The sequence below is a fragment of the Strongylocentrotus purpuratus genome, unplaced genomic scaffold (genome assembly GCF_000002235.5).
Source record: "Strongylocentrotus purpuratus isolate Spur 01 unplaced genomic scaffold, Spur_5.0 spur5_contig_826, whole genome shotgun sequence".
In the NCBI taxonomy this organism is placed as follows: Eukaryota; Metazoa; Echinodermata; class Echinoidea; order Camarodonta; family Strongylocentrotidae; genus Strongylocentrotus; species Strongylocentrotus purpuratus.
The window spans coordinates 146,882-165,449 of record NW_022145531.1 but is presented as its reverse complement, the minus strand read 5'-3'; the positions used below and the strand labels follow the sequence as shown (position 1 = coordinate 165,449).

At 39.9% G+C, this 18,568-nt stretch overlaps 1 protein-coding gene across 2 annotated transcripts in view; it reads left to right on the top strand.

Annotated features, from left to right (window-relative positions):
• LOC577635 (eukaryotic translation initiation factor 4, gamma 2-like) overlaps positions 1-18,568 on the top strand; it is a 33,511-nt gene that overhangs the window by 10,431 nt on the left and 4,512 nt on the right. For both annotated transcript variants that reach the window (XM_030982657.1, XM_030982650.1), the window contains 14 exons: positions 255-347; positions 1,002-1,060; positions 2,255-2,365; positions 4,193-4,375; positions 4,649-4,775; positions 7,927-8,118; positions 9,739-10,171; positions 10,856-11,006; positions 12,663-12,974; positions 14,086-14,301; positions 15,187-15,492; positions 16,365-16,522; positions 17,489-17,697; positions 18,447-18,568. In XM_030982657.1, coding sequence (XP_030838517.1) covers positions 255-347; positions 1,002-1,060; positions 2,255-2,365; positions 4,193-4,375; positions 4,649-4,775; positions 7,927-8,118; positions 9,739-10,171; positions 10,856-11,006; positions 12,663-12,974; positions 14,086-14,301; positions 15,187-15,492; positions 16,365-16,522; positions 17,489-17,697; positions 18,447-18,568 — 2,672 coding nt within the window. The remainder of the gene's footprint in view (positions 1-254; positions 348-1,001; positions 1,061-2,254; positions 2,366-4,192; positions 4,376-4,648; positions 4,776-7,926; positions 8,119-9,738; positions 10,172-10,855; positions 11,007-12,662; positions 12,975-14,085; positions 14,302-15,186; positions 15,493-16,364; positions 16,523-17,488; positions 17,698-18,446) is intronic.

Genomic DNA, 18,568 nt, shown 5'->3' with positions numbered 1-18,568 from the left:
ATTAACATTGCCTTCGCGTCAGATACACGCAGGGATACGCGCACGGCAGAGAGGTACGCTGTTTGCATATAACCAAAAATGCACACCTGTGCAATAGAACATCTATTGAATATCATGTGACCAACAATCCTCCAATCAAATGACAAGGATCCACGTAGGTGTTGTATAGTACATTATATATATATATATATATATATATATATATATATATATATATATATATATATTTACTTTTTGTTTTTTTCTTCCTGCAGCTTATGACAAACAGAATGGCCCTCTTACTCCAGAAGAGCAGGACCAGAGAGGCCAGGCCAAGGCCAAGATGCTTGGGAACATCCAGTTCATTGGTAAGGTCTTTATAACGTCAATCACATTTACCAAAATCAAATTGGCAACACTAATACTTCACATTCTGCAAGATGATTTTGACTAAATTCACCGAGGTGGTTTGAACTTTAATTTACCACAAAAAATCAATGTATCTATGGGCGGCCAGAGAGGCCTATTGATGGAAAAATGCCTAAATGAATATATTGTCTTCTGTAGAGGTGTTGCGGTCCAGCTCTGGACTATGAACCATGAGGTATGGGCTTAGAATCCCTGTCGCAGCACCAATGTCCTTTGGCAAGACATTAATCTACATTTACCACACTCCACCCGGGTGAGGTTAATGGGTACTCGGTGGGAATTCGTTCTTCAAAATGCTTGACCACTGTAATGGCAGCTGTGCTAAAGCAAGGGTAATAATAATGGAGCGCCAGGGCCTCGTCTTACAAAGAGTTGATATCGATCGCAACTTCGCAACTATGTAGCCTATATAAGAGATAGGAGACTGCAAAGTTGCGATTGATTGGAGAACTTGCGATTGATTTGGATCAATCATAAGTCTTTGTAAAACAGGGCCCAGGAGTGGCAATGTGCCAGAGATGAGCTTTATACAAGACTCCACCGGTATTATGATTATTATTATTATTATTATTTCTATTTCTGTCTACTTTCAGGTGAACTTGGTAAGCTCGGTATGCTACATGAATCCATCCTCCATCGATGTATCAAACAGGTATGCATCTTTCTTTGGTTTTATGAAGAAAAATACTAAGAGATACATGTATGTAGCTTTGAAATAACTCAGGGGGTGTTTCACAAAGATCCTAAGTCAAACTTAACTCTCAGTTGGACTTAACCATTATGGAGAGCCATTTGTAACCTTAAAATAAAATATAGTCAAGTGCAAAATTCAAGTAGTTTATACTTTTCATGAATTCCACATCAAGAACATGAAATCTCCTTGATGATAGAAAATATGAATCGTTTGAAGCAACATTTTAATGCTTTTCAAAATAATTTTTACCAAAAATTTCAAAGATGCTAACAGCTTTCCATAATTGTTAAGTCCAACTTGGAGATAAGTTCAACTGAGGATCTTTGTGAAACACCCCCGCGAAGAGCTCTGGAAAAACCTAATGTCCTGTATGTATAATATAAAAAACAAAAGGGGATGATTGAAGAATTTAAAATTATAATAAATCATGCATCGTTTGAAGAGAGTGATGAGGGAGATTAGGAAGACGGGAGAAATAATGGGAGAAAACAAAATGGGAGATGGAGTAGATAGAGAAAGGGAGAGCGAGAGGGGTGCGTGTGAGAGATAGAAAAAGAGAGGGAGAGAAAGAAAGAGAAGGGGTAGAGATATAATTGAGAGTACAGAGATAAAGAGAGACAGGGAGGGGAGTGAAAAAATATAAACTATCTTACCATAAAGAATTCAGATCACAAAGAGTCCCTGTGAACAAACAGATTATTGAAAATAATATCGCTAGTGATATTCGTTTGTCTCCTAATGTATGGTCAACAAGTGATCTAAAAGATCACAACGTTTCGTGCGCCGCTGCAACACCTCGTCAGGTGATAAAATATAATGTAAGCGAGCGTGTTTTATACTCTACGGGCGGACCATCGGTCAAATAAACACGCTCGCTTTCATTATATTTTATCACCTGACGAGGTGTTGCAGCGGCGCACGAAACGTTGTGATCTTTTAGATCACTTGTTGACCATACGTTACGAGATAAACAAATATCACTAGCGATATTTCGATACGTCATCCGCAATGAGTAATTTATTTAGCAGACAGATTATTATTTTTTTTTTTACTCTGCTTTGTTACGAGTACTTTTAACATTATCTTGAGTATAGCAAAATGTGGTAAGATATTTTGTTAGAGAATTCAACCTTCTCATTTGACCTTTGACAGCTCCTTGAGAAGAAGAGTAGGGAGAGCCTGGGAGAGAAGGCGGAAGACCTCGAGTGCCTGTGTAAGATAATATCCACTGTAGGCGGACGACTCGATCATGATAAGGCTAGGGTGAGTGGCATGTCTCAAATTGGCAACCCCATTTTCTATTATTATTATTGTTATTATTATTACATGTATATAGTAACCTTACTGTTGCACCATTTGAGAGAGGGGGAGGATTGGGGAGTCCTGAAAAGGACTGTTGGTAATCTTTCTTTAAGCTTATAGTTCTAAAGAGAACTATAGCTTCGGTTGGAGAGGATAGTTAGTAGGAGGGGCTCAACGTTTCGAACAGGTTGACTATCCGTTGTCAGGAGTAGGGAATGGGTGGCGTGCTTATTATTATTATTATTATTGTCATTATTATTATAATTTCTTTATTATTTTTACCATTTTTATGCCTCCGTTACGAAGTAGCCGGAGGCATTATGTTTTCGGGTTGTCCGTCCGTCCGTCCGTCCGTCCGTACGTCTGTACGTACGTCTGTACGTACGTCCCGTTCTTGTGATCGCGTTATCTAAAGAACCGATTGATGGATTCCTGCCAAACTTTGGTAATGTATGTATCTTGCAGAGCCGATGAACTGATTAGATTTTGGGGTCACGAGGTCAAAGGTCAAAGGTCACAGGGCTCATTAGGTATGCAAAAACAGCTCGTGATCGCGTTATCTGAAGAACCGATTGATGGATTCCTGCCAAACTTTGGTCATGTATGTCTCTTGCAAAGCCAATGAACTGATTAGATTTTGGGGTCACGAGGTTAAAGGTCAAAGGTCACAGGGCTCATTATGTATGCGAAAACAGCTCGTGATCGCGTTATCTCAAGAATCGATTGATGGATTGCTGCCAAACTTAGGTCATGTATGTTACTTGCAGAGCCGATGAACTGATTAGATTTAGGGGTCATGAGGTCAAAGGTCAAAGGCCAAAGCGCACATTATGTATGCAAAAACAGCTCGTGACCGCGTTATCTCAAGAAGCGATTGATGGATTCCTGCCAAAATTAGGTCATGTATGTTACTTGCAGAGCCAATGAACTGAGTAGATTCTTGGTTCATAAGGTCAAAGGTCAAAGGTCATGGGCTCATTATGTATGCAAAAATAGCTTGTAAACGCATTCTCATTAGAACTGACAGATGGATTACTATTTAACTCAGGACATCTTGCAGAGCCAATGAACTGAGTAGATTTTAGGGTCATGAGGTCAAAGATCAAAGGGTCATATATGTATATGAGAAATTGCTTGTAATCACGATTTTCTGAGAACCTGTCAATGGATTACAATTGAACTTGAATTCGAAAAATTTCTTCTGTTTTGGTTTGTAAAATTGCTCTATGACGGAGGCATCATTTTCGACTGCGCGCAGTCGAATTCCATCTAGTTTTTTCATTTTTTATTATTGTTGTAGTTATTATTATTCTTTTATTTATAGTTTATTTAAGTTTTTTCTGTTAAAGGTAAAGACCAGTTATGGTCATGCGATTGCATTGTGAAAGAAACGTTGTGGAATCGATCAGAAAAGGTTGATCATCTAGCATCTAGCATCTGCAAGGTTCTGGAATCATCAAAATGATAAGAAATTTGGCCCATTCTTTGTAAAGTTACAAGCACTATACACAGAAAGATGTATATGGGACTACCCTATATCTCTCACAATTTTTTATCATCATGTATTAGTCAAAACATATTCTTTCACATGATTGGTAATGAGAGCTTCCATTTCATTTTTTGAAATTGGGGCGTTTCCAATACTGGTCTTTACCTTTAATAGTTGTTGTTATACAATGTAGTAGTAGTAGTAGACTTTCTTGGATAACTTGTTTAGCACAGGGCTAAACAAAGTTATCCAATAAAGTTATATCATCCTCATTATCAATATTATTGTTATCATTGTAGACCTGGATGGACCAATATTTTGATCGCATGACTCGCTTCTCAGAGAACATGGAGCTGCCGTCACGTATCCGATTCATGTTGCAAGATAGCCTGGAACTCAGGGATAACGAGTGGAAACCGCGCAGGCGTCAGACTGATCATGGACCACGAACCATTCGTCAAATACACCAAGAAGAATTGAAGGTAAGTCAGGAAGAAACCTCTCTTTCAAATTTCCAATAATTGGACAATAAAATTTGAATTGATTTGAATTCTTCTTATTTGTAATCTTCAAAGGGCTATACAGCCTATCCCAAATACAGTGAAACCTGTCTATAAAGACCACCCAAGGGAGACAAGAAAAGTGGTCTTTATAGGCAGATGGTCTTTAACTTTAACTTGGTCTCAGATTCTGAAACAAAATCCTGGATTTAGCTCATGTTGCAATTTGTTAATTGTTTTTTGTCCTATTTACAGAGAGAGCAGCAATCAAACCAAGCTATGGGTCGATTCACCCCTGATTTCTTCAACATCAACGGTGGGGGGAGTGGAGCATGGCCGGCCAGAGGTGGACTGGGAGATCTCTTCCTGCAAGATACAATGTGTAAGTCCGTCGAGTTTCCAAAACTAATGTTCATTGGTGAAATGTTATCCTCTTTGTCTTGCATTCTTGATACTCTCTTCCTTCCCCTGTCCCCCCCCCCCCCCTCTCTCTCTATTCCCTGTTTTGTCTCTCCCACTCTTGTTGTCTCCCTCTCTTCCTCTTGCTGTTCTCCTGCTGTTCACGGTCTCTGCCTCTCTCTCTCTTTTTCAGTCAGACCGCAGCCGGTGCGAAAACCCTCTATTTTATTCAGCACGTATGCAAGAATTTACGTGTCTCGCATACGTAATGAGTAGTGCAGACGGTCTTCCCGATCGGCAGTTTTTGCCTTTATAATTGTTCATTTCTCATGAAATGGGTCTTATTTTAAAGATAAGAAGTTGCACTCTCTATATACTTATATGACAATCATGTTAGATATATTTTGGAAACAGATATTTCGCCTTGAAAATGGGGTTTTTCGACGATAAATCTATCTAAAGAGTAGGGCTAATTTTCACATAGAAATCATTCTTGCGTCAAGAAGATGTTATAATCAGCATAAAGCATAAATATTTTTCTTTACAATGATATCAAAATTATTATATTTTACGCTGTCCCAAAGTCAGGAACCAAAAAAGATCACGCTCATGTTCATGAATAATTAAAAAAAGTAGTAAATTTTGCCGATGTGATAATAGAGAGTTCTGATTGGTCAACTACGTCAACTACGTCACATATGTTTCGCTTTGGTTTATTAACATTCTGAATACCACATCTTGGTAACCATGCGTTGTGGCGTGCGCCTGTAATGCACGTGCGCGTAAGCCGTCTTGACAACAATCTAAGGACCCGAGATCAAATACCTCACATGCCATGTAGATGTTTCTTTTCTACTGTATTTCTTTTTTAATCATTTTTCTAAATTTTTTTCGGCTAGTCGATGGCGCGGCGGAGCTCCCTGGAGTTTAATAATCAGTTATGCATTGCCATTGCTCAGACGGCGAGCGTGCACGAGTATGAAATCACACAATTTCGCGCTATCATAAAAAGAACAAATTGGTAATTTCCGGGTTTTTAGGGTCTTAATTACTATGATTATAAAAAGAACATGATTTTGCGTCAATTAGGTTTTGACATATTTTTGATCAGTGACTTTTCATCTTTCGAACGAATCTCAAAGTGGACAAATTTATTTTGTCCCAAAGTCAGGAACCAAAAGTGAAATTCCCGGGTCAAAACAGCAGTTGAAATGTTACAAAAATAGCGTCAATAAAAGTTGTGAAAATTATTGTTTACAAATTGCGAAATATGGCAAATTACATATCAAACTGATGCTGAAAATCTCGAGAGTGACTTTCCGTTGCATGCTGCCATGTTGAATGAAGTTAACGACCAAAAACGCAGCTACATGTACACCCCTACAAATCTCACTGAAAAGCGCATGGAAATTCAGCAGACGTAAATGTTATGTGATCGCCAGATATCGCTGAATAAAAATCAGCTTTCAGCCTCATTAACGCGCGCGCTGCGGTCTGACTGTTTTTTTTCTTTCCTTCTCTCTCTCTTCCCCTCTCTGGTCTCTTGCTCTTCCTCTCTCACTCTTCCATTCTCATTTTCTCTCCTCCTTTCCCCCTGTCTCTCTGTCTTCTTTTTTATGCCTCCGCTACAAAGTAGCCGGAGGCATTATGTTTTCTGGTTGTCCGTCCGTCCGTACGTCCGTCCGTCCGTACGTCCCGTTCTCGTGATCGCGTTATCTCAAGAACCAATTGATGGATTCTCTCTAAACTTGGATCATGTATGTATCTTGCAGAGCCAATGAACTGATTAGATTTTGGGGTCACGAGGTCGAAGGTCAAAGGTCACAGGGCTCATTATGTATTCAAAAATAGCTTGTGATCGCAATATCTCAAGAACCGATCAATGGATTCCTGCCAAACTTGGGTCATATATGTATCTAACAGAGCCAATGAACTGATTAGATTTTGGGGGTCACGAGGTCGGAGGTCAAAGGTCACAGGGCTCATTATGTATACAAAAATAGCTTGTGATCGCGTTATCTCAAGAACCGATCGATGGATTCGTGCCAAACTTGGGTCATGTATGTATCTAACAGAGCCAATGGACTGATTAGATTTTGGGGTCACGAGGTCGAAGGTCACAGGGCTCATTATGTCTACAAAAATAGCTCGTGATCGCGTTATCTCAAGAACCGGTCAATGGATTCCTGCCAAACTTGGGTCATGTATGTATCTAACAGAGCCAATGAACTGATTATATTTTGGGGTCACGAGGTCAAAGGTCACAGGGCTCATTATGTATGCACAAATAGCTTGTGATCGCATTATAATGAGAACCAATAGACAGATTACTATCAAACTCAAGACATGTATATATGTATCTTGCAGAGCCAATAAACTGATTAGATTTTAGGGTCATCAGGTCAAAGGTCATGGGGCTCATTATGTATGACTATAAATAGCTTGTGAATGCATTATTATTAAAACCGACAGATGGATTACAATCAAACTTGAATTTTAAAAATTGCTTCCGTTTTGGTTTGTAAAGTTGCTCTATGGCGGAGGCATCATTTTTGACTGCGCGCAGTCAAAATTCCATCTAGTCTTTCTATACTTTCTCTTCCCCTGACCATCTGTATAATTCATTTATAACTATTTCTATGATCCATTATTTCTTAGTATTTGTCCAATTTTGTCTGTACTTTCATCAATGTGCATCTCTGATCTCCTTCTTTCCTTCAGAGCTGTTTGCCCTCAAAGGGACTTTGTAAACAAATTTCGGATGAGAGGAAATGGTGCTAAGGTAGTGACTTCAATGCTAGATGTACAATTAAAGAGAGTCTGAAAGTTTGAGTGAAAATAGCATTTTATACAAAACCACGCAATTTTTTCATCAACCTTCAACAATGTTACCAAGTTACTTTAAAGCCCCACTGTCCTACTTGTAGCTACTTGCTCCTTCTATATAGAAAGCTTCCCCAATAGGTGCCTGTTGGTCCCCCATGATCCTCTTTTTCTTATGTTAGTTGAGTTAATGAGATAGCCGGCAGGGTAGGAGCAGGCCCAGGAGTGATCAGTGACGAGCTATCCCCTAACCAAGTCACTTTAAAGTTTAATTTTCATTTAATTGTCCTCCTCTCAATTCTCCTACATAGCCGGCAGGGTAGGAGCAGGCCCAGGAGTGATCAGTGACGAGCTATCGCCTAACCCAGGCTTTGGGAGCTACAGCCCTAGAACACAACATCGCCAGATGGGGCAGCAGCAACAACAGCAACAACAAGGGCAGCAGGGGCAACAACGTGGCAGCAACAATCGCTCAGATAGCGGCGACAGGCAGCGGGATCAAGGCAAGTCTAAACAACTGTCCTGAATCATTCATTGAGTGATGACACGTTACAGGACCTGGGTGTGTTTCACAAAGATCCTGAGTCAAACTTAACTCTAAGTTTGGCCTCAAAATTATGGAGAGCCATTTGTAGCCTTAAAATAAAGTATATTGAAAAGCGAAAATTTAAGTATTTTAGACTTTTTATAAATTCCACATCAAGAACATGAAATCTCCTTGATAATAGAAAATATGAATGATTTGATTCAACATTTCATGCCATTTTAAATAAATTTTACAAAATATTTCCATAGATGCTTCAGCTTTCCATAATTGTTAAATCCAACTTAGTGATAAGTTCAACTTAGGATCTTTGTGAAACACCCCCCAGAACATTAAAAAATCTGTACCCACAAGCGGAGTTACCCTAAAACCTTCAGGCAGGAGTTAAACTTAGCCCTAGTCCAATTAAATTTCTGAATACCGTATTTGCCGGCGTAAAGACTGCAGTATTTTTGGAAGAGAAAATATCAAAAAGTCGGGGTGCGGCCTTTGCGGCAAAAGAGTAAAAAAAAAATTTTAAAATTGCAAGTCAAAACCATGAAAAACAGCACAAATTTGTACATATTATGGGACAACAATGAAAGGTGATGGACATTTCTAGAATAACACATGTCTTACCGACAATTTTGTGTTATGTTTTTAAAATGAAGGGCAAAGTTTTGTCAATCTCGTAAATAATTTTTTTTACTTACCAACAAAACTCTATCGGTAGATCTAGATTTAAGTTTTTGCCATAGCTAAAGCAACCTCAATTCCCTCAGCTCGCGTGAGCAAAGCTATGGCGCATGCAATACACAAGAAAAAGCTGAAATAACCGGCCATCTGGCTTGCTGCCCATGGTGTTTCCAAAATTTTTTTTTTTTTTTTTTAAAGTCTAAAAAATATCAAAATCAGGGGTGCAGCCTATGCGGCGCTGCAGCCTTATTGCTGGCAAATACGGTACTAGCCTTTACTTTCACATGAATTGATCCTTTTCTTTACCAAAATCTTCAAGATATAAATTGAAACTTTAGTGACATGAAATTTTATGTATTTTACAAAAATGAATGATTATTCTACTGTTTGAGCTACTGCAAAAACGGATTTTTTTTTATGGTGGTAATTTTACATAACGGTGGCTTTCTTTGCAAGAAATTTTCCTAATTGAATTGAATTGATTTATTGTCCATAAAAAATAGAAATTTGTTGTTCACTGTTACAGGTGTGTTACAATAATTGACCAAAGACGTTTGTTTTGTGTCATTTGTGATTCCAATTGTTTCACAGTGAAATTGTTGTGAATCTTTGCCACTCGTGAAATTTTGTGATATATTATGCATGAGAAAGTCTTACGTTTTCCAGTAAGCCCAAAACTGTAATACTTTTCAGAGTTATTGATAGTTTACGACATAAAGGTAAAGATCAGTTTTGGAAACCAAGACTGGGCCAAATTTCCTATCATTTTGATGATTCCAGAACCTTGCAGTACACACCAATACTTTTATGCTAGATGATCAACCTTTTCTGATCGATTCCACAACGTTTCCTTCACAATGCAATCGCATGACCATAACTGGTCTTTATCTTTAACTTGACATAGGGAACCAACAAGGAGGCTACCAGAACCAGGCGCCTCGATTCCAGCAACGCGGCGGCAACCAGCAACGCGGCAATCGCAACGACGACAACCAACAGCAGCAACGCTATCAGCAACGCGGTGGACACGACCAGCAACGCGGTGGCTATGACCACCAACGGGGTAGCGGCAACCAGCAACACCACCAGGGCCGCAACATGAACCAGCAGGGACAACAGCAGCAACATTACCAGCAGTATCCCCCGCCACAGCAGCAGCAACGCGACTACAACCAAGGTGGCTACAACAACAAGCAGCAGAACAAGCAATACTATAATAATGAGAATCAGGATTATGGTGGCCGTGGCGGCTCGGGAGAGCGGGATCGGGACCGAGATTGGGATGGCGATCGCGGAGGAAGGATGGGCAACAGAGGTGGTGGCATGGACCAAGGAAGGTGGGTAATTAGTCTTACCAATAACAGAGCTGCCAACCATTACGTTTTTCTTGGAATTATTCTGTTTTTTTCCTTTAAGCCCCATTGTCCTATTAGTAGCTACTTGCTCCCTCTATAGAGAAAACTTCCCCAATCGGTGCCTGTTGGTCCCCCATGATCCTCTTTTTCTTATGTTAGTTGAGAGCTGAGTTAATGAGAAAGCCACCTGTCAGTGACCTCGCTGTGTGGTCTAATCCCTTCTGGCCCTGTAATATTGACGGTCTTTAAATTATGGTAGTATGATTTTTGCTTCATAATTTTTTTTTCCTTCTTTTTTAACATACTGCACGTTGACCAAATGCGTTTGAATGTTGATCACTTCTTCAATAGAAAACTAAAGTTTAGACATACTTGAAGAGAAAAATATGCTAATAATACCCCCCAAAACATTAAAATAACTTCATGAACTACATAACTCCATGAAACTTGTACACAAGGGTTATCAAGTATCAAAAATCACATGACACAAATTCTAGGTCACAAAGTCAAGGTTAAAGGTTTAGCTGAGCTGCCAAAGTAACTAGTGCTCAAGCATATCAGGTACCCATTTAAACCTGGGAGAGTGGCAAATGTAGATTAACATCTTGAGAAGAATGGATCTTGATCAATAAGACTTTAATCACAATCTTTGTTGGATTTGCCCAGGTATGGACAGCAGCGTCAGGACCGGGGCCAGCAGGACAAGCCATACGGAGGTGGCCAGCAGCGGGACGGTGGTGGAGGAGGAGGAGGGCGACAGAGGGACGATGTTAGGGAGAGCAGACCCCCAAGGATCAATAAACTCGACACGGGAGAGGTAAGCTATCAAAAATCACATGGAGAATAGACCAGGGGGGTGTTTCACAAAGATCCCAAGTCAAACTTATCTCTAAGTTGGACTTTAAAATTATGGAAAGCTGTAAGCATATATGAAAATATTTTGTAAAAGTTATTTTAAAAGGCATAAAATGTTGATTCAAATCATTCAAATTATCTTTTATCGAGAAGATTTTACGTTCTTGATGTGGAATTTATAAAAAGTTGAAAATTCTTGAATTTTCGCTTTTTAATATTAATTTTTTTAAGGCTACAAATGGCTCTCCATAATTTTTAAGTCCAACTTAGAGTTAAGTTCGACTTGGGACCTGTGTGAAACACCCCCCTGTTCACATTTAGCACATGTCCCAAATGACCCCGAATATCCACAGATTTTCAAAACATGAAGAGGTCCCACTTTGTACATTTTGAAATAATCACTCCTACAGCAATGGAGGTGCTACATAAATGGCCTTTGTTTCCCCTTTTCAAAGAATACTTTCACCTGTGTATCATGGAGTGCACTGCTTGTGCATTAATTAATAATGATTACATAACTTTTATGAGCACGTATCCAGTATTTTGTCTCCGTGTATTTCACAATTTGGTCTTCAATGACCTTTATCTGCTCATGCACGGACTGTAACTATGAACTGGCTCATTTGGTTTTAGATGAAGGGACGTATTCAAATCATTTGATTTGTTAGCGGAGATTCGTCTGGGGATGGTCACAAAATGTTATCATTGAGGGCCAGACCAAGTAATGGTCTCTTGAAGAAAGTCGTCTTTTACTAGTGAAAATCTATGGAAGTTTGTCTCATGACAGGAATAGCCGACATCTGAGCATCAAAAAACCAGACTCATGAGAGCCAAATTGGCAGAAATCAATCATTAAGCTTGATTTTAGCTATGCTTTGACAAAATTAAAGATAAAGTTGAGTTCTGGTCATGCGATTGCATTGTGAAAAAACAGTGTGGAATGGATCAGAAAAGGCTGATCATGTAGCATATAGGTGTGTACTGCACGGTTCTGGAGTCATCAAAAATGATAAGAAATTTGGCCCAGTCTTGGTAAAGTAAAAAGCACTGTACACAGAAAGATCAATATGGGACTACACAAACATGTGGCATAAAAATCAGGGCTCATTTTTAAACTGTTACTTGTCATATTTAGAATATGGAGGCATTTGAAGAGCCACGCTTTTCAGGGAACATTTTTTTTCTGATGTTTATCCACACTGGCATAATAACAATGATATAGCTTACAAGTTATTTTTCACCTCTCCCCAGAACTCAAACTTTTCTTTGAATGATAGAGCCTATCATCCATTTATTTATTTATTCATTCATTCGTTCGTTCGTTCGTTCGTTCGTTCGTTCGTTCGTTCGTTCGTTCGTTCGTTCGTTCGTTCGTTCGTTCGTTCGTTCGTTCGTTCGTTCGTTCGTTCGTTCGTTCGTTCGTTCGTTCGTTCGTTCGTTCGTTCGTTCGTTCGTTCGTTCGTTCGTTCGTTCGTTCGTTCGTTCGTTCGTTCGTTCGTTCATTCGTTCGTTCACTCACTCACTCATTCATTGTTTATTTATTTATTATTTATTTATTATTGTTTATTTATTTATGTATTATTTCATTTGTGTGTCTTTATCTCATTGTGTCACCCAGATCAACCTACGTCCTTCAGGAAACATGGTGCTGAAGCCCCAGGTACCCAGGTTCCTTCCTCCGAGCGCCACGTCCAACTCCCCCAACTCCAGCCCCCCTCGAGGCATCGCCCCCATCCACGGCCTACTCCCCACCAATCCACCCCCCAACAACGTCCAGCAGCCACCCCCTCTGCAGACCGGCTACCCCGGTCTACCGGTCAAGCATTCTGCTGCCGGTAGCCTCGGTGGTGGTACCGGCGGCGCCCCTGCAGGAGAGAGGAGAATTGAGAGGAAGAAGCAACCCACCAAGGAGGAGCTCTTGAAATCTATGGTATGTCCTGGGCCCTGTTTCACAAACATCCTAAGTTGGACTTAACAGTTATGGAAAGCCATTAGCATCTATGAAAACATTTTTTTAAAGTTATTTTAAATGGCATTAAATGTTGATTCAAATCGTTCATATGTTCTATTATAAAAAGGGATTTCATGTTTTTGATGTGGAAGTTATAAAAAGTCTAAAATACTTTATGTAGTTCGTACGAAACTTTGTGACCATAGTATAAGTTTTTAGGATCATTGTGAAACACCCCCTGGTCTGAAAAAAGTGTTGTATTTGAGTGGTTTAAACACTTGACTTGAAATTCAAGGGCCGTGGGTTCGATCCCGACAAGTAACTACTGTCCTTTGGCAAAGCATTAATCTACATTTACCACTCAATACCCAAGAGAGAAATGGGGACCCGGTAGGATGACAAAAGCATTTGTGTTAGTAATTGCCCTATGTCCTCACGGTAACCATATAGTAAGAATACTCCTCAGGAAGTGGAGATGGTGCACATTGTGGTTGAATGAATCCGATGATCGTTGTGTTTTTTTATTACTAAATGATTGGCAAGTGGGGATGAAAAAAAGAGCTGCGCGGAACATAGGGCATATGTGCACAGTCACTTATCAGTGTGTTATAGAATGCAAAAACATGAAGTACCCTATGCTTAAAGAACCCTCAAGGTTTACTGAGGTTCCCTCTGCATATGTGAGCACACTTCATATTGTTCAGATTAATGAGTTAGAAATGAGTCCATTCAAAACATTATACTATACACACCATGAACTTTTAACTCTTATCATGCCACAGGGCTAATCCCATTGTGCCAAGCCCCAAATGCCCTGCGTGCCAAGTTTATGTTGAGATAATCTGATTAACACGATGGTTCTATGAATAGCGCGTGCAAAACTCACAGCACAGTCCAATAAGCATGAACGATAACTGCTATTACGAATGCGCCCTTGCACGCACATGGCAGCATAGCAATGGTTTGCTTGCATTTACAAGGCACTATAACGGTAGCGTGCATGCAGCCTCATGGCAGGCTATGAGTTAAAATGATAACATTTCAACCTTCTCTCTCTCTCTCTTTTTCTCTTTCTTTCATCGCCCTCTAGGAGGAGCTATTGACTACCTACCTGGAGAGCAAAGACGACGAAGCGGTCATCAAAAGCTTCAAGGGTCTGCTAGCACCCAAGCGTCATGTCCCGGCTCTGCTGACCTACGTCATGACCCACTGCATCCAGCAGTCAGACACGGAGAGGGAGAGCGCTGCCAATTTGCTGAGTGTCCTCAAGAAAGAGGGATGTATCACAGGCAACAACTTCATGGACGTGAGTAGAAGGAGCGCTTCAAACATTTCTTTGTGAAAGTGATGACAATTAAAATACCTGGGGGGTGTTTCTCAAAGGCTAAGATTGTCTTAAGTTTGATGTGAACTATGGCAGGCCATTCATGCCAGTGGTTGCTCTCACCATTCCTGGCATTGGTCTCTCATGGGACATAAACTTGAGTTACAATGTATGTAAAAAAAAAATTCCAGCAATGAACTATCAAAAAATGTAAATTATGTAGATTTGTGACATGGTGAGAGCAACTGGTGGCATGAATGGCCTGCCATAGGTGACGTCCAACTTAAGTCGATCTTAGTCTTTGTGAAACATCCCCCTTTTAATGAGTTGCAGTTGATCTGGATTTATCGCAAGTTCTCCAATCAGTCTCAAACTGACAAACTTCTATCTCTCTAGTACAGAGCTGCGATTGATATCAAGTTGTGAGTAATTTGAATTAAATGCTTTTTAGAAAATAAAAACCCAAGAATTTCTAAAGGATGAGAGAGAAATAAAATCCTGAAATTTGAGAATATTGAGAATATTGAGAAGAATACACAACTATTTGAATAAGAATAGGGGATCAGTTTGGTTAATGAGTATGTTCATTGGAGATGCGAAGGTCGAGGGTTCGAATCCCGACACGGCACTAATATCCTTTGGCAAGATATTAACCTGCACTTGCTACTCTCCACCCAGGTGTTAAATGGGTACCCGGTAGGATGCTACCGTCATTATTGGTCAAACAGTTTTTGAGCGTCATGTAACGCCTGGCTGGAATGCTCCCCAGGGAGTGGAGGCAAGCACTGAATCCAATGACCGGGTTAATAGTAAAACAATATATATAGAAATTGAATATTATTATTATTATTAATTTATCCCAAAAAGGCCTTCACCTCATTCCTGGAGAGTTCCAAGGAGCTAGAATCGGAGGTGCCGCTCATCAAGTCCCACACCGCCGGCCTGGCCGCCAGGGCGGTCACCGATGAGGTGGTCAGCCTTGCGGACATCGCCGACCCCCTGGAAAACGGGGCCTTCTACCCTCTCTTCCTGCTGATCCTGCAGCGCATCGCCAAGGCCAAGTCCAAGGACGGCTTGGTGGCGCTCTTCAACGAGAGCAAGGTGGCTATGCTCAAGATGCTGCCAGAGAGCGATAGAAACAAGGAGAGGATGATGGAGATCCTGGAAGGAAAGGTAACCAACAGCTCTAATATTCCCAGATATTCATAAATAATAATGATAACAATATTTATAGAGCGCAACATATCCATCTCTAGAGATGCTCAAGGCGCATACAAATAATTTACATTAGTATTCAACATACTTAAGATTAAAGAGATATTAAATGTTAACTTACATTAGATCACACAACTTAATGGTGCCATGGTACATACAATGTGGCACAGTGTGATTATTCACTTATATATAAAAAGAACATTGAAATTGAAACATATGCATTGAGCATCAGGTGAGTTTTAAGCCCAGTTTTGAAAGTAGAGAGAGTGTTGGCCGTCTGAATAGAGAAAGGTAACTTATTCCACTAAGAAGGAGCTGCTGATGCAAATGCTCTGTCCCCCCACTTGTTAAAGACCCTATCTGAAGTGAAAAATAAAATAGATAAATTATTTATTAACGGAAAGCTTGTAAGCCATAGATTACAAGAATATCAATTATATGCCATTTTAATGTCTGTCAGAGGAGTATCAGTTCTCTGAAAACTCAAAATCTAAAGCTTTGAAAATCTGAAGTTGTCCAACTAAAAATTTCATTTCGACTTGATGACATCATCTTATGTGGAGTACGCATATTCACAATGACTTTGGATTAATTAAGCACGGCTCATTGCCCCAGCTATAAAGGTGAATCGATTGGGTACACATATTATGTCGTCACTGTAACTTCGGCAAATTTGACCCTTGTTGTTTTTCATTTATATCAAGTTGTAAATTCATCGGATATGTTCTCTTAAAAGTTAGGTTTGTGACACATCCATCAACATATTAACCTGTGAGCCCTGAAAATCTACCAGTTATTCATTTTAGCCATTCTTTTGTTTCCTCACCTAGAGCCTAAGCTTCCTGTTCCCCTTGCTGCGTATGCAAGCCGACGTGACGAAGCAGCTCCAGAGCGACAGCAACCCTAGTGCCCTCTATAAGTGGATCAAAGAGAACGTGTCCGTAACAATCCACAAGGATAAGGGCTTCATTAATGCCCTTACTGCCAGGTGAGTTTCAATCCTTTGGTCTCAAGAGTGCTTCTATGATGAGAAATTATGTTTCAGATTGACCAAAAAGACTCTTATGGGGCGTGAGAAGTGTCTAACTTTTGTTTTTAAGTGGCCCAAACATTGTGGAGCGTGTGTGCAGCGCTTTGTAACTGCAAGGAAAAGGCGCTATATCAAATATCTTTTGGATTGGAAGAAAGTTGCAAAATTTGCAAGTGATATTTGCAATTGATTGCAACCCGACTTTCTTGCAACGCCCCACTTTCTTGCAAGGCCCCACAGGTCTCCTAAATTTCCTAGGATTTTGTTAGGATTAAAGTTTTAACAATTTCATTTGTAGTCTCCCCCTCTCTCTCTCTCTTATTAATGGGGCGTTGCAAGAAAGTTGAGTTGCACTCAATTGCAAATTTGCAAGACTTACGCTTGATTTTGGGGATTTGCAATTGATTGCCCCATTAGACAGGGTTTTGTAAACGCTCTCACTACTAGATCAGTGTCAATCTTTTTTTCTTTTCATCTATAATCATTTTGATTTGTGCCATGCTATCTATATGTACCAGTGAGTTAACCCAGATTTTAGCATCTCCTATGTGAAAAAAACAATATCAAGAATCCTTATTCGGAGCATTTCACAGCACTCCATACATTTGTTTATAGCAAATTTCATGTTTTCCAAACATCCCCAATGTTTAAATATTGCAGACCTTGTCTCAAAATTACTCACAAAATTAATGCTGTACACAGACTCCACAAATAACATGAAGAGCCCTTAAAAAACAATCCTTTTCTGCTGAATTAAAAAAAGTCTAGAGTATACAAATTCAATTTCAAATTTTAAATATTAAAATCCAAACAAATAGAATAATTCTCAATTGTTTGTATACCATTGGATAACATATACAAGACCTTCCCAATAAAGATACTTCATGATATCATCATAACATTTTACACATTTCTGCTTTTCAGTGTGATCAAGTTCATCGTCGCGGAGACCAGCCTGCCTGAGGGTGCGGATCCAGCCGTACTCCCTGACAAGTCCCTTCAAGAGAAGGAGACGGCCCTCCTGGAGAGGTTCGCTCCGGTGCTCCAGAAGTTTGTCCACGTGAGCATAGACCTGCAGCTCGGCGCCCTATATGCCCTACAGACCCAGTGCTATAACCTCAGCTTCCCCAAGGGTAAGACTGATATGCAACTTGTCTCCTCTGCCTTGCTTGCTTGCTAGGTGCCTTGTCTCTGCCAGACATAGGCGACCAAGGCTCTCTGTCTACAGTCAAACCTGCTTTAGTGACCACCTGTCTAGAAAAACCACCTGTCTACAAAGTCCACATTTTTTGTGCCCTTGAAAATGGTTTCTCATTGAAACATGTTCTAAAGGAACCTGTTTACAAAGACCACTTTTTGTGTTTCCCTTGGTCGATATAGACGAGTTAGACTGTATGCAACTTGTCTCCTCTTCCTAGCTTGCTAGGTGCCTTGTCTCTTCCTGGACATTGGTGACCAAGGCTTCCTATCTACAGTCAAACCTGTCTATAGGGACCTTCCAAGGGAAACACAAAAAGTGGTTTTTGTATACAGGTTCCTTTAGAACATGTTTCAATAAGAAACTATTTTCAAGGGAGAAGAAAAATGAGTGGTCTTTGTAGACAGGTGGTCACTAAAGCAGGTTTGACTTTACTTATATCTCTGGTTCCTTTTGAGTTGGTTTCTGTTTGTATATTAATCATCCATTTTGTAAAATAAACATTCTTGACCAAGTCCCTAATTATTATTGATGATTAATATACTTGTTCATTTCTGGTAGTTTCCTTATGAATCTCTATAACCTTGAAGTGATAAAAGAAGTGGCCTCTATCCACAGAATAATCGCCAATACAAATGATTTCCTATTTGATCTGTGATGTTTTACTTGTTCATTTTTTTATAGGAATGCTACTGCGATTCTTTGTGAATCTCTATAACCTTGAAGCGATCGAAGAGGAGGCCTTTATCAAGTGGAAAGAAGATATTACCGATGAGTTCCCCGGCAAGGGACAAGCCTTGTTTCAG